Source organism: Gossypium hirsutum, chromosome A08 (assembly GCF_007990345.1).
Source record: "Gossypium hirsutum isolate 1008001.06 chromosome A08, Gossypium_hirsutum_v2.1, whole genome shotgun sequence".
In the NCBI taxonomy this organism is placed as follows: domain Eukaryota; kingdom Viridiplantae; phylum Streptophyta; class Magnoliopsida; order Malvales; family Malvaceae; genus Gossypium; species Gossypium hirsutum.
In genome coordinates, this window is record NC_053431.1 from 76266079 (window position 1) to 76283255 (window position 17177).

The following is a 17177-nucleotide window of genomic DNA, read 5'->3' on the forward strand; positions in this document are numbered from 1 at the left end:
CTTTTTTAAATGTTTCCTTAGACAAGGTCTATCCCAACATTTTTAAAAGGTTGCCTTAGATAAGGTCTATCCCAACCTTTTTTAAAGGTTGCCCTAGACAAGGTCTACACCAACCTATTTAAGGTTGTTTTAGACGATTCTATCCCAATCTTTTTTAAAGGTTGCCTTAGACAAGGTTTATCGCAACTTTTTTTAAATGTTGCCTTAGATATGGTCTATCCCAACTTTTTTTAAAGGTTATCTTAGACTGGTATATCCCAACCTTTTTAAGGTTGCCTTAGACAGGTCTATCACAACCTTTTTCAAAGGTTGGCCTTGACTAGGTCTATCGCAACCTTTTTTAAAGGTTGGCATTGACTAAGCCTTTTGCAACCCTTCAATAAAGGTCGACTTATGTTGACTTATGGCAACGCTTTTTCAAAAGCGTCACCGAGCCTATGCCAACTGTACTATAGACAACCTTTTTTGGAAGCGTTGGGAGAAGCGTCGCGAAGCCTATGCCAACCTTTTTTGCGTCGTCTTAGGTTAAAAAAAGTGTCGCGGTAAGGTTGTTTTGTTGTAGTGGATGTAACCCACTTGTGCAAATCTCCTGAGAAGAATGAATTAAGCTTGACTGCTGGTACAATCCTTGACCAAGTATCTTTAGTTGCAAGATAATCACGAATGGTGTGTAAAATATCTTCATATTCATTACCGCATAGGTCACAAGAACTATTCAACCCAATCCCTCTTTTCGCACGCTCTGAATTAGTAAGAAGATGTTGTTTGAGAATGAGCAAAAAAAATATCTCACCCTCTGAGGATCTTGAAATTTCCAAGAAAGTTTCCAAATGACATTCTTCACGTTCCATGATCCTTCTCGAATTTTCCAGTATGCGTTCTTGATTGAAAAGGATCCATTTAAGGATCTGGCCCAAATGATCCTATCTGGTGGTCTAGCTTCCGGCGAAGGTGGAGGAATACCCATAATTCGCCTAATCACATCCTCCGACACCCATAAAAAAATAAATCAAGATTCCAAACCCTATCCTTTGTTACCATATCAAAAAGTAAATTTTCCTTCTCCAAAATCGAATATGAGGGGATATAGTTTACCAGAGGGCCATAATTCAGAATCCAAGGATCACACCAACAATTGATCAAATAGCCATCCTTAACAGACCATAAAAGATTCTCTCTAACAAGTTGCCAAACCTTAGAGAGACTTTTCCAAAGGAAAAGAGCAGCGACTGCTTGTTAAGGATTTAGACAAATCATTAGGAACTCTATACTTCATTTTGAGCACCCGAACCTATAAAGCATTTGAGTTGGATACTAAATTGAAACCAAGCTTCATCAAGAAAGATATATTCCGATATTCTAGATGCCTAAATCCAAGGCCTTTACGGGATCGTGGCTAACAAATAGACTCCCAACTAACAAGCGTCATCTTCCTTTCCTCTCTCGATGATCCCCAAATGAACTGTCTAACTGATTGCTCAATCTCCTCACAAAGTCCTTTAGAGATCATCATTGATTGTATGAAGTAGCTTGGTATCTTTAGTAACACTAACTTGTCCAAGGTGGCTCTGCTAACTAAGGATAATTTTCTAGCTTCCCAACTTTGCAATTTGTTACAAACACGATCGACAATAAACCTCAGAGTACTACTAGTCACTTTCTCATGAAGTAGGGGAATACCTAGATACAAAAAAAGATTTTGCACCCTGTTGAAACCTAAAATATCATTAAGGTGTCTCTTGACCTCTTCATTAACTCCTTTAGAGAAGAAAATATTGGATTTCCTCGCATTTACCCAATGGTCAGAGAAATTACAAAAATCTTTTAGAATTTCACTTAGCATCCTAGCTTGATTCTCGTTTGCTTTCCCAAAAATGATAAGGTCATCTGCAAAAAACAAATGAGAGATAGCTAGACTTGAACAACTACAGTGAATAGATTGTTGGAAAAACGAGTACGGAGGGAAAAACCAGAGTTTTAAATTTTTTTCCAAAACAAGATCTTAGTTGTGATATCTAAAGTAATAAACACTTAATCAAAATTTTACCATTTTGATTCATCTAGGATGAGCGCTTTGATCGAATAAACTTTTCCGCTATTCTCAAGCTCACGTCTGCCGAGTGTGGGCTCGCTTAGAATCAGAAAATTTTTCACAAAAATTACCAGTGAGATAATTTTGCAATTTCTCTAAACTTTTAGGTCAAGTTATAAATCAGAAAAATATCTCTTTACAACTTTCTCTTGAATTCAAGTGTGGGTAAATAATGACCCAATGCTCTCTTTATATAAGAAGAGTTTAGATAGTTCAACTATGATTAAACTTAGTCACTTTAATATTAAATTAATCTAATATTTATGATAAATATTAGATTAATTTAGTATTAAATCTTATTAAAAATAATATAATGCTTAAATTTAATTTAATATTAAGATAATCTCTTTAATGTTAAATTAATAAAATACTATTAAAATAAGTATTAAATGAAATTTAATATCAAACAATTAAAATAATATTATTTTTTAGAATAGTTAATCTGAAATCAAACCACTATTCAACCACCGAAGACTAACCGTCACCGGCCATCGGGAGGCCGCCGTCCCAGTCGCTGGCACTGCCATGTTTAGTGATGCAAGTGCAACACCTTTAAGACATTCCGAATCGGTTCGGTTTTGGGTCTTACTCTCAATTTTGGGTTCCTGGGCCCAATTTACAATCTCAAGTCCAATTTTCAAGTTCAATTACTCATTGAGCTAATTGTCTAACTTGAAAATTAACTTCCAAAAATATCATAATAATTTTAATTGATTTGATTAATTTAATTTTACTTAATTAAAATTAATTTTTTCAAATATCACTTAGATTTTCCAAATTAAATTTTCAAGAAAATTCTTTAATCAAATTTTCTAGTTGAACAATTCTTACGACCATCTAATTTAATTCCACATAGAATAAATTGACTCACTTAAATTATTCCAAAAGTCGTAGAATTTTCTACTTGATTCAAATGCAGTCCAATCAAGCTTTTGTTGAGCTAGCGGAATGACCAATCATACATATACAATTAGGCTTTACTGATTGCAATTATGTCTAGAAGCATTGTTCCAATATTTCACAATTACTTCATCATGGAGTTAATCCAAAAAAAGTACCATGATTGAAAACTCCTTATTGTATACTCTTTATAAAAGCAATTCATCAAACTGCTTTGTCCAATGACCTCGTCATGTGTGTGTTACCCTCATATGATATCCTTGATTCCTTTAAGTTATATCCATTCACTCAATGCAATCTTATTTTTATCTCATTGTCAACATTGTGTCTTTTAAATGATTAATATGATCATTGTCAACAATGGTTGTGATAAATTGCTCATTCGAGAATAAGCAACTCTAGCTACGTTCCATAGTTATCAATCCACACAATGCCAATGAGAGGATATCATTACCTCTTTAATTGAGCTATTAATTCTACTATTGCTAGTAAAGCCATGCCATAAACAAGTCATGTACTTAACATACCGACTATGGGCTCGATCATCTTTAGATCATAAGCCTCCACTTATATCAAAGCACATGAGTTGCATATGCATGGTCACTGACTAACTCAGGATTTATTTAAATCACACTATGAACATCACAAGTGAATTAATTCACAAAAGGATTAAAAATTAATTCATCTTGGGTCCAATCTAATGTATCATTCTATCAATGAATACATCTATGTCTCTACTCGTGGAGTTAACTGCTCCGATAGCCAAGACAAGCCATCTCTCTAATTGGAATTGTAGATGACATAATAATCCTCCTCAATATTTGAATCAAATGCTCACTTTGATCTTTTTACGGGATTACAAACTCATTTAGATTATCTGCTGAAGTAAGTTGTCTTTCTCGTAATGTAAAAGTTCTTTACAATGCTACTTATCTTCAGTTTAAACTTTAGACAATCAATGAGCTAATATTTATTTGTCACAATTTCTCTATTCATGCAAAATATAAAAGACATAAATACAAAATACATAATAGTTAAATGTGAAATTAACTTTATGTGACAGCCCTAATTTGACCTTAGTCGGAAAGTGGTTTCGGGACCACAAAACCGAGTCGTAAAAATAATTAACCATTAAATTTTGTGTTTATTGTATGTGAAAAGGCATGTGTGAAAGTTTCATACTTTAATTTTATCATTTGTATGCGAAATTATTAAATAGGACTTATGTGAGAAAATTTAGAAATGTGTTAGGCAAATGTTGAAGTGACTTATTAATGCATGTTATAAAAATGCTTGGACTTGCATGTCAAATATCCCTTTTTGCTAGTAGTGGCCGGCCATGATGATGAATTTATATTAAAAAATGTATTAATTTTAGTTAAATGATTTTATACTTTAAATAAAATAAAGAAATTTGGTGATGAAAACAAAGTTCTCTCTTTGTTCAACTTGGCCGAATAGAAGAAAGAAAGGAGGGGAAGAATTTCGGTCACTTGAATCCTTAGGGAGGTTAGTATATTGTGTTAAATTTGTGAAATGTTTACTTGTTTTAGGTAAATTATCATGGTTCTTGCTTAGCCCATGCTAAAATTTTCAATAATGATGGGTGAATGGAGCATTCGGCTATGGTTATAAAGGAAGGAATTTTGATTGTTTTATTTGAATTTTGATGATGAATGTGTTGAGGAAAGAAATTGGTCTTTCTAAAAAATATGAATGGTTAATGCTTATACTAGTAATAGCCGAAATAAAGATGCTTGATGTCATGAATAAATGTTGTTTATATGTTTGGAATTGAGAAAAATTTGATGTTTAATCACTTAAGGATTCGGCATTGTTTAAGATAATTTATCTAAAATGTGATTTTGAATATTATGAGTATTGGGATGTAAGTATATGTGTGTGCTTGGTCATAGGAGTTTGCTATGAAATTTTGTTTGGTTGAGTGATGAATGGCCGAATGAACTATAGGCTAGGGTGGATAAATTTTTGTACATAAGTAGTGAGTGTGACTATTGGTTAATGACATTCGGCATTATATTTTTTATATGTGTGCATTCAGTCTTTGGGGGGGGGATAACAAGATGAAGTCAAAATGTTAAAGAAGGATTCTAAGGCTTGCTAAGTTGTTATGATCATTGCCGAATGTATATTGGTCAAAGGGAAATTTTCAAATCGTCTATGTATGAGTATGTGAACAAAATATTAAATGAATATTCGGCATAATGGGGTTATGAGTAAATGGCATACTATATATATATAGTTAAATTCGTGTATATGGAAGCATGGTAAGTTATGTGAATTTTTGCTTGTTCATGTGAAATAGATATCGGTATAATAAGCATAAAAATTTAGTCTTGGCATATTATATAAAACATATTATACTTTGAAGTTATGTGACTGCCGAATGTGAATAATAAGTAAATAATATTAGTTAAGATATTAAACAAATTTATTTACATTTATTAAGCTAAAGAGCAAGGAGGATCGAAGTTGGATAGGGGAAAAGAGAAAGCAATAGAGTAACCAATCTACAACCGTTCGAATATACCGAGGTAAGTCTTTGAGTAACGGAACTTAGCTTATGATTTTATAGGTATCATATAAAAGCATAGTAGATAAATTGTGATCTTATGGTTCTATATAAATTACATAGTGAAACAAATGATTTTTATTTTATATGACTTGGAGCCGAATGGTTAAAGAATTCATGTGGAATAGCGAAATGAAATCGTATTACGTGTATGTAGCTATTGAGCCGTAAGAGTAAGGGTTGATAAGCATGTTGAACTTGTTTGCTAGTAATGCTAATGGGTTATGATATATATATGCGAAGGCATTCGTGCGGGTTATTATAACCGGGTTAAGTCCCGAAGGTTCGTGCGGGTTATTATAACCGGGTTAAGTCCTGAAGGTATTCGTGCTGGTTGATATATCCGAGCTAAATTCTGAAAGTATTTATGTTTGGAAAGGTGCGATTCTGTCGTAATAATTCCGATTAATGTGCTCATAATCCCTAATACGAGCTCATAATCCCTAATATGACCAGGTATGGATCGTATATACATTGGAAAATTTTGGTACAGTATAAGTTGTGATTATGCAATCGAATAATGCTCTCCCGGCCATTCCTTAAGGTTATATGAAGTCTATAGCTCACTCAAGTTACATGAAATTGATTCAAATGAAATTTAGTTAAGTTTGACTTCGAATGTGTAAACATATTGATAGAAGTGTAAATTAAAATGAATATGTGATCTTGTGCATAGACATTTATTTATCCTTATGAATGCTATTTCTTTTGTGTTTTTGTTTCAAATGATTTCCTTACTTATAAGCTTACTAAGCATCGAAACGCTTACTCTGTTGCTTAAATTCTCTGTATTATAGATTTTGTTCGTCAGCTATCGGACTCAGAAGTGTCAAAGTCGAAGTCATCCACACTATCTAAGCCCCTTTTTGGTACTCTTTTAGTTGAACTTTGATAATGGCATGTATAGGACTGACCTTTGTTGTTACTTAAGTATCTTTTGGTAATGTATATATTCGTATAGCCATACGAAAATGGCTTATATATTTTGAGTATAGCATTATAATCATTTTGTATATATGGTCTTATGATATGGTTATTGAGTGGTATGGAAATGCTTGGTAATGATTAGCCATTGGAATGGCTAATCATGATCATATTTGGTGCTATGTATGTCAAATTGCTAGCTAATCCATGGAAACCATGAAATAGGTAAAATTTATCACAAAATAGATTCAGACAGCAGTAGTGACGTGAATTTGAAAAATCACTAAAAATAGTAGAAATGGAATTAAATAATGAATAAGTTATGGAATCAAGCTTGATGAGTCTATTTTCATATGGAAGAAGAAAAACAGGTATATGAGCTATATTTTTTGAGATGTTTAAATTTTTGTGAAACAGGGCCAGAGCGATTTCTGGATCCCCTGTTATGACTTTGGAAATTCACCATAAATTTTACAAAGATAATTAAAAGTCATGATTTATATGTACAGATTCATTATTGAGTCTAGCTTTATTAGAGACAAACGGCATAGTCATTGAAGCTCTATATAGGGAGATATCTTATTCGTAATACACAGAGGTCAGAGTAGTCGAACCCTGAAATAGGGGAGACTTTAACTAATAAACTGTACTAATTGACCCGACCAAAAATTCTAGAAAAAATTAGTAGATAGATGTATGAGTCTAGTTTCAGGAAAAATTTACGGAATTGGATTTTGAGTTTTGGAACTCGAGATATGATTTTTAAAGCGACTGTGATGCAGTTAGCCAGCTTGTCTGGAAAATTTTAAAATGAATTGTATAAGCTGTTTAAGTAATGAATTAAGTCCGTTAACACCTCGTGTTCGATTCCGGAAACGGTCTCGGGTACGGGGCGTTACACTTTATTTATTTATTCATTGTTCAAATAAATAGAAAACAGTTACATGTTTACTACAATATGGGCACATTTCCCAACATAGACTGCCACTGACCACCTTAAATTTCCAAGTGAATGTTGTGTCCCAACCATTCCATACATAGAATAAATAAATATGGGGATAACGGATACCCTTGATGGATACCCATGGTCGGTCTGAACTTCGGGGATGGTACACCATTCCAAAGTAATTGCATAGTGGAATTAGAGATAGCAGACATAATAACATTTATCAAGAGACTAGGATTACTTGCAATTTTAAGAGAACCGTCAATAAATTCTCAGTGAACACGATCATAGGCCTTCTCCAAATCAATCTTCACTGCCATCCATTTTCTATTGTTTTGCTTGCTCATCATAGAGTGAATTACCTCTTTTGCCACAATGATAATATCAATAATGTTATGCCCTGCTATGAACTTTGCTTGCTCCTCATATGTATTGTGACGAGGATTCAATCCTTTGTTGTATTTGGTCTAACTGTTCATGTTTCTTGGACTTTTAAACCAACACTCTATAATTTAATCCAACTCAGTACATGTTTTTATATTTCTCAAAATAGACTATTTATTAAATTAAATTAAATAAATTAAATTTCCAATTAAATAATTTTCTCAACCCAATTCTAATTCTATTAAAATTATATAACTTTACCGTAAAAGAATATATGAAAAAATATATTTAATTTTTCTACATTCAATGGATTCACAATGACCAACTAATTTAATTTCATTTTCAAAATTTAATTATTTAATTATTTATATAATAATTCAAAAAACCATAAATTAATTATTAGGTCATTCCATTCTTAGTGAGAAAACCACATCCATTTTTGAATGTTTACCATTTCTCTAACTTTATCATTTTTATCTACTTTTGTTCATTTGATTGAACACGTGGTTCATTTCTGGTTTCAACGAGATAGCGAAGGAGTCGATTGGACATATGTAATTAGGGCTCAAATGATTTATAATTAAGTTCTAGCTTTTCGCCTATTAATTTAAACTCAATTAGTCACGAGCTTAGTCAAACTCATTCCACTATAGTATCATGATTGAGCTCTATTTAACGACATACCATTACAAAAGCAACTCAATCAGTGCTCGTTGAATGATCTTGTCATAAGTGTGTTACCCTTCTTAATATCTTTGGGATAAATTTTACATCTTCCTTCATGAAAAGTCAATTACTATAAAATAGTAATCAAGTCATTCATCACATAGACGAATGACCCGTGGCCACGTTTACTTTTCATCAACCATGTAATGCCAATGAGATGATATCATTTACCCATGTCCCGGGCTATGGATTTTACTATTGTGAATGACGTTACATATTGTAGAAGTCGTACACCCAATGCGCCAACTTTTAGTTCATTATCTATTCAAACTCGGGCTTTCACTTATATCAAAAGTGTACGAGTCACGCATAGATAGTCCATTATCCACTCAAGATTAAGGTATGCCACACTATGAATGTCACAAGTGAATAAATCCATAAACAGATTCAAGATCTATTCTACTTTGGTCTAGTCCAATGTACAGTTACATCTATGTCTCTATCTTCTGGGAGTCATCAGCTCAAATGCCCAAGACAAGACATCTCCCCAATTGGACTTGATATACAACATATTAGTCTTTCAATTGATTTGTTCATTTCTGATTAGACGAAGGACATGTTTAGGTTCATCTACTAATATAAGTTATTTTTATGTATTATGATCTGACCACGTAATACTACTTAGCATTGTTTAAATATTAGACAATAGGTGAGCCTATATTTGCTTCAATATTGCTTTGCATGCAAAAACCATATAAGAACATTATACAAAGTATATTAATGTAATCCATGAATTATTTTATTAACCAATCTATTCGAAACAATTATAAGTTTACAAACGAATATACTACACTTAGTGCACCAAATCCAACACTCTCATCAATAGCATGATATCGGCATTCATCCTAGCTTTCCAATAGGGATAATTACCACTTTCTAACATAGGAGGACGGGTAATTGAAGATCCTTTCATTTTTAGCAACCAACAACACTAGCAATCACCACTAAATACATTAAGTGTTAAGCTCTGATATCAATTGTTATTACTTAAAGTTGTTGATTGTTGAATGAATGGAACTGCTTGACTGCAGTGGCTGCTACGGCTTAGCACTACAATAAACTGAGCAAACAAAAACACAAAGAACATAAAGGTTTGTTTGCATAGCTCGATTTCCCTATATCTGTAGAGCCTAGCTCAGTGATTAATTCACGATCTTTAATCATCAATACAACAAGCGAATCATACTCTATCACTCCCTAAGTATAAATATCTCACCTTTGTACCTAAAGACTATAACACTCATATCTGAATTCTCCCCTGAGAATTTAGATAGTAAACTTTAATAGTTTACAATTTCAAGTTGTACTCTCTCAAATGTTCCTCAATGAATAGAACAAAGTGCTCTCAATATGTTCTTGTATAAAACCTAGACAAGGGTCCAAAGCATATCGACTTTAACTTGCTAACATCGAAAAACTAAATAAATACAAAACAACTCATTGAAAATAGAAATCACATAATAACTAATAGAATCATAGTCTAATGAAGTTATGGTCTTACAAAAACATCTTAATCCCAACAAATTCTCCACACAAAAAAGGTTGTTTTGATTCAATCGAATTGAATCCAATCCAATCTTCAATAGTCATAGATTGATTTTCATAGATGGACTATAATATCTCCAAAATATCAACACAATAACTAGCCCAAAGATTTTGCTTCATTAAATTATCAACTCAAATATGACAAGCAACTTCACTGTCTCAACCGTGGATTGAAGTGGGAACTGTTGAGTGCCACTGAGCTCATTGTGACACACCTTGCCTCAATAATATTAATAAAACTAATTCTAAACTAGTTAAATATTTTTAAAAATATTCTATAATTACCTTAATTTTTCAATTTATTAACAATTTTTGAATAAATTAATTAAAAATGTTAAACAAAAATTAATATTATAAATTGAATATATACTATTGATCCATACATAGCATGAGAATACAAATTAGTTAATATTATATATGATTAGATTATATATATATATAAAGAGAGAGAAGGGATCTACTTACTTGTAAAAGTTATCACTTTACACCATTTTTTGACCGGCTAAGATTAAAAGTTAGAAGACGCTTTCCTTTTTTATCTTTCTTATTTTTATTTAAGATAAAACACTAAAATTTTCCTTTTTTTTCCTTCTTGGAACATACGAACTGTCCTTTATTGTTATTGCAATTTACTTTTTTTTTTTGGTTCCATTAAAATAAATGAATGACTTGTACAAAAGAATCAAATACCGTTGCAAAAGATTATATAAGCCTTCAAGGGTAGAAACTGATTTCATGGGCAAATACACATTGTTAATCATCTTAGCAATACAATCAACAGTTTGGTTGTCCTCCCTATATGCGAGTTTGAATTGTATCTCCCTACAATCAGTAAGCATCTTAAAATGCCTTTCTCTATTGCTTTCATCTGTCAACAACACATGCTCTTCTTTGACAAACGATAAGCAAAAGCTTCATTATCATTGCAACTCAATTTTTTATTGCCTTTTCATTTAATATTTATGTTGAAAAAACATATATGAATCATTCATTGACAAAGCAAAACAAGGCACACACTTTTCAAGTGTGCTGCCTGCGAGGTAATTGCTTATCACTCATGAGCAACTTATTGGTTGCGACTTGCCAGAAATTGAATGTTTCAACAAAATCATTTTCAGGTGATGAGAAACCAGAAAACGAAAGCCAAAATTCCAAGTATTAATTGGATTGTTACCTTTCCGCTCAAATTAAGGCCACTCTGAGGTCATTTCTAAATGAGTGGAATTTGAAGCTAACGCCAAAATGGCATTACTTGCATTGGTGTATATCGGCCTAGCTAATGGTCTAAGAAAGAGCTTATGAAAAAAAATTACTTTGCGGTTTGTAACTTGTTTAATTAAGCTTAACAAGATTTTGCTTTTTAATAGTTTTATCTCTCAAACCAAGTTATTAGAAATTGGATTATAACCCAGATGAAACCAAAGAATGAATTTATTTGCAAAAAAATTGAACTTGTAAATTCCTTCTCAAACCACTTCTTAATGATGTCCGATCTTTTTGTATAAATCTTTCATCTATTTTAATGGAAACAATAAAGGGAAAAATCAAATTGTATTGATGATAAGGGAAGTTCGTATTTGTCAGAAAGGAAACAAAAGTTTTAATATTTTACCTTGAATGAAATATAGGAAAGATACGGTATTTTCTTCTTTAACTAAAAAAATAAAAATAAAAAAGAAGGAAAGATAGAAAAATTTTAATCTCAACCATAAATTAATTTTAAGTTTTACATTATCCTTCCCATATACATATATATTAGAATTAAGTCTGCTGTTGGGCCTAACTCTGTAGGGGTTGTTTCCACTGTTGCGTGGCCGTGAATGTTTCTCACATTGCAAAATTGAGTAGGATGTGGTTGGCCTCCGGGCATTTTCCAGGAATCATCGTATTGGTGCAGCTGTTACGTGTTCCATTGGCTGACAGCCTCTTAGTATGTCCAGCTTCCTCCTTCCTTTGCCATCAGCACTTTTGTTTGGTTAGCCTTGATGCTTTTTGATGACCAGATTCCCCATTTTTCACGTCTTGTGGTGTGCTCGTTTGTTCGCTGCCAACCCTTCATGTTTCCTTTTATATAGGGTGGGCTTTCTCCTTTGTTGGTTGCCTTTTCTAGGAATAAATCATTTTAACTTTTAACTTGTTTATTTTTACATATGCTCAAAAAGTAATAATAATAATTTGATGGATAAAATAAAATCCGGATATTCTACGAGCCAATACAAGTCTTGATCAATCCGAAAGGTATGTTTAGCCGATGCATGAGATGCCTCACTCATTACTCCCTGCCAACCCTTCTTCCATCCAGCAGTGACATCAGCTAATGCTTCTGCCAACCACTGCACTGGTTCATATTTATTGCTGCTGCTCCCAATTTATACCAATTATGAATTCCAAGTTATTCATGTTTCAACATCTTAACAGCCATAATGAAAATGCAAATGGATTCAGCTGCAATTAAGACTAGAGAATTTTGTCAGAAGTACTCACCATGGTGATTGAATTCAAGATGAAGTAAGGAATTGCTTTTAACTCCAGTGAGGTGTAGTTAAAAACCTAATTGGTGCCAATAAGTAGTCTTTGAAATTTCTTTTAGGAGTAAAAATTAAATTATAATTTTTATAATAATAAAAATATAATTTTATCATTTTAATAATTTATATCTTTATAATTTTTAAAAGATAAAATTAAAATTAAGATAATTTTATTCATTTATTTTTATTAAGATAATTTTTGAATAATTACTTTTTCACTCTGTTATGTTTTATAAAAGTATTAAAATTATTTATTGATAGAAAATATTTAATAATATAATTTCTTAAAAAAATAATAATATAATTATTTAATAAAGATACATATTATATATTATTTTTTTAATTATCTTTAATATATAAATAATTTATAAAAGTTTTTTAATCTAATGTACTTAATAATTATTTTTTATTCCCACCTCACTATTATAACTGTATTTGAATCTAAACACATACTTCATGATTGTTTCTATTCTTATTGTTATAATATCCAATCTCATAGCTATAATAATTAATCTCACCATCACCATTTATTTTTTATCTCATCAAAATACCGTCGATCCAAACTAAAGTTAATATTCATGCAAAATCTTGGTAACTAAAACAAAAAGTGTCAGCATTTCATGTTAGTACCAATTCCACTTTTACAAACTTATGATATGTCACGACTCATCATATTGCAATCCCAAATTGGACACCAGAAAAAAGGAAGAAAGTAGTGGAAAAAGAAATATACCTGTTGTTAATGATTATTTTCTCCACTCAATCGTCAAAAGAATGGACCAAAATTTAAAGTTAAAAAAGGAATATATTCAGAAACTTGGAGATTAAACTTGGCAAAGAGATTCTTTTGAGAGAACAACATGCATGGGTTCCCACTCATACGTCCGCTGCACATGATGAACATATGATGGACTTGAAAGATGCCAAGGATCAAGAAAATATAAAATTATCATATATATGTGGAATTTGTTCTGTGTTTGATTGCCGAAAGGCACCATCTCACTTTTTTCATACTTTCTGGTTATTGTGCATACCAGAAGGAATCCAATCCACTATGCGCTTATATATATATATATTTTTTTTTCTCCAATGAAGTTAATCATCAAGCAATAACAGATTATAAGAGAGTGTGAGAATGGGGTTGACCGGTGACAGCTCAATGGGACACTACGCTGATTGGGGAAGCAACAAATACAAAGGAAGCCAGAATGGGTATGCAGTGGCTTACACCGAAAGTGAATGTTATAACCAAATCCACAAGCCCACCCATGGGATGATCAAACCCCAGAAAGCTTATGGGATGGCTGAAACCTGGGATGAGGAGCATGCTCAATCTTACGCCACCTACAAGTCCCAAACTGGACCTCCAATGTTCAAAACTCAAGTTCATGGTCCTTCTTGGAATGGCTTCGGCTTCCACTCCAATACTGCAACTGCCCACATGCAATCCTATGGCTTTAGTAGCCCCGGAAGAAACGAAGGTCGTGTTTATGGCTATGAGGGCCCCACCCCAGCCGCTAGACACCGGAAAAGTAATGGCGGAATGGGCCATGGTTTCGATAATCATGGAAACTACGAAAAAACTAAGGCTTACGGTTATGAAGAGAGCAATGGGTATGGGGAGTACACGATGAATGGGATGGCGCGTACCCAGCCGCACCTTCGCGGCAAACACACCGGACATGGAAACGGGTTCGTCAAGAACCAAGCATACGGCCCTACCAAAAACATGGGCTTTGGATATACTGAAGCCGAGTATAACAGCCATTCCAAAGAAGAGCAGTACCAATACTACGGCGGAACAGGTGTATACCATGCTGGCAACGACCACTCGGCTAAAGGTCTGATAAGGAATAATTCGGGTGATAACAGCTGCAGTGACTCTGAGAGTGACAACGACGACGATGATTATGGGTTTAAGAAGAAGGTAATGCTTTTTATTCTTTTCTCCAATACATGGAACCCAATCCAAATATTAACCTCATCTCTCTTTCTTCTTCTTTTTTTTTTTTCGTTATAAGGCTAATGATTTCTATTTACAGGTCTGGGTAAGCAGAGCAATATGAGGAATTCTAGATATGCATGCATGTACATGGTGGAGATGTTGGCATGATGAAAGCCAGACAATATAAACTACAATAAAATAAAATTGCCATGTAAGAAACTAGAGAATAAAGATTAGCCCTTATACACATATCTTGTTGATGTTTGCGTATAATGTAATATGTGGTTATGAATTAACGATTAAACCTCACTCTAGATGGGAGTTTGAGTTTTTTTTTTTAAATATGCTATTGTAAAATGAAATAATTAATACTAACAGAATAAATTAATTGAGCATAAATAAATAAAATAATCAATATATCGTGTAAGAATTACTACCCTAGAGGCATGTCTGTTTTGATCGGTGTAATCGTGTAATAGACATTACCCTCCAATGTTAACACAATATTTCAATATTTATATATGAAACACAATTAGCATTGCTCTTCTCAAAGTATTTAGAAAAGTAGACTGAAACTAAAGTTGAAAACTTGGTTGGGAATCTGACTGGAAAAGTTTTTTGAACAGAAAACAGGCAAGCTAAGAAGGGTAGAGAAGAGATTATTGTTTGCTTGTGTTGTGGAAAATGAGAAGAATGATCTGCAATTTATATTGTTTTCTAAAGGGGCAAAATGGTTGGAACGATGAAAATGTGCAAGTGTACACAATCATATTAAGTAATAAAGTGACAAGAATATAGATTTGTCGTACCTATAGGACTGTGCAAGAAAATATTTGAAATGCATGTTTAAACAATTTGGTGGAGGAAAAATATAATGATTTGTAAGAGGTGTTCTAAAAACTAAAAATTAACAAAGTATTTATTAAAAGAGAATTTTAAATTAAAAGAAAAAGTAAAATTCTAATGCACGATTTCTAAATAATTTCATGGCAACTTTGTCTTTTGTTAACTAATGCACATACATACTAAATCAATTAATCTCTTAAACATATTTCTATGTCAATTCAAGCAGTTAATCAATTTTCATAAGCAAGTATAAGATAAAGTGAGGTAACAACATATTCCTATATTGAAACAACTTAATCACGATAATCTTACAAGTTACGCAAGACTAAAGTATTGTTTAATACCATCACTAATTTAACCATCAACCACCTTAGAAGATTAAACATGCACAAAATAAATAATGTATCAATTAATTATAATTTCAATCCAATTAGTAATTAATTCTTTTGTTGCCTTACAATTAAAATGCAAGCATACTAAAGTCTAACATAATTAAAAAAATAATAATTTTTTGAGCAAAATATAACTTAATCATAATTGGAAAAGAAAAATGTATTATGAAAAAAACAATTTCAATTTTTGGTCTCCCTACTTAAGATGAACAATGTTCCCATTGTTAAAAACAATATATAGAAGGAACAAAAATATAGAAATGAATAGATACTGTACACTAGGTAGGATCCTAGGAAGGAGGTGAGTCAAGTTTGACTGGCTAAATGCCAAGCTTTTCCTAGATAGATCCAATCCTAGACATGTACATATCTATTGTCACACTTCTTATTTTGCAAATTGTTCAATTTTATTAATGATTTCAACATGTTGTTTTATTATGGGAGAAATAGAAATATCCTAAGAAAGCTTTAAACTAGAAACTTAAAATATCCTAAAAAAGAAAGTAAAGACAAAATCCCCCCATTTTTATTTATTTACAGACCTCTCAAAATCTGACCCATTTTTTGCTTCATCGTTCTTGTTTTTGCTTGAATCGCCTCATTCCTTACTTGACATTGCAGTCCATGGATCAAATATAAAGTTTGGAAATTCAGATGCAAAAAAAAAAAAAAAAAACCAGAGTTGTGAAATATTTTATTAAAAGAATCTCTAATTGAGACATCCCATATTTTTTAGTATCTCCAATAAGCTTGTTGTTGCCATTGCTTATGTTGCATTAAATCCATCAATTTCAATAGCTCATCTCGAAGATTTGGGCTAAGCGAATGAGTTCTAGACGTTGGGGTAGCCATGTCAAGTTCGAAAACTAGTTCAGTTGGCTCTGCCAAGTCAGGAATTTCAACTGGCTGCACTGGTTTTGATTCTATAGGAATTTCCTCTTCTTCGGTGTCATGAATCAATTCAGCTTGCTTTTGAAAAATAGAATTTCCTACTACTCAGAAAATGTCCCAATCGGCGATTGTACCTAGATTTTGTACTGTCTTCTTTATGTTTGCACGAATACTAGCCTTCGAGCATAAAACTATTACCGTAAAAGGGAAATAGGCTGGACCAGGACGTCTTGCAGCACAATTTTGAATTCCTTTCAAGATGATTTTCCCTTATTAATGGTCTTTGTTGTCATAATTGAGTATAGCAAGATCATTTGTTTTACTAAAATTGTAGTCCCATATGAAATAGGCATTAGACTAAATAGAACAAAATAAAACCATACTTTCGCTAATGGGGTCAAATATTCTCTACAACAAGTATGAGTCATGTGTTTTGACATAGTCCATTTAGAACCCAGAATTATG

General features: G+C 32.4%; 1 protein-coding gene across 1 annotated transcript; it reads left to right on the top strand.

Moving 5' to 3' along the window:
* Window positions 1-13616: 13616 nt before the first annotated feature.
* LOC107928767 (filaggrin-2) lies at window positions 13617-14920 on the top strand. Its single transcript, XM_016860034.2, has 2 exons — window positions 13617-14565; window positions 14681-14920. The coding sequence occupies exons 1-2, from the start codon at window positions 13774-13776 to the stop codon at window positions 14702-14704; spliced, it is 816 nt and encodes a 271-aa protein (XP_016715523.1). The 5' UTR covers window positions 13617-13773; the 3' UTR covers window positions 14705-14920.
* Window positions 14921-17177: the final 2257 nt, after the last annotated feature.

Excerpts from the sequence above, each read along its gene's own strand:
- LOC107928767 (XM_016860034.2), top strand. The coding sequence starts at position 13,774 with ATGGGGTTGACCGGTGACAGCTCAATGGGACACTACGCTGATTGGGGA. Across the intron at positions 14,566-14,680 it reads ATTATGGGTTTAAGAAGAAG|GTCTGGGTAAGCAGAGCAAT; the intron begins GTAATGCTTTTT and ends TTCTATTTACAG.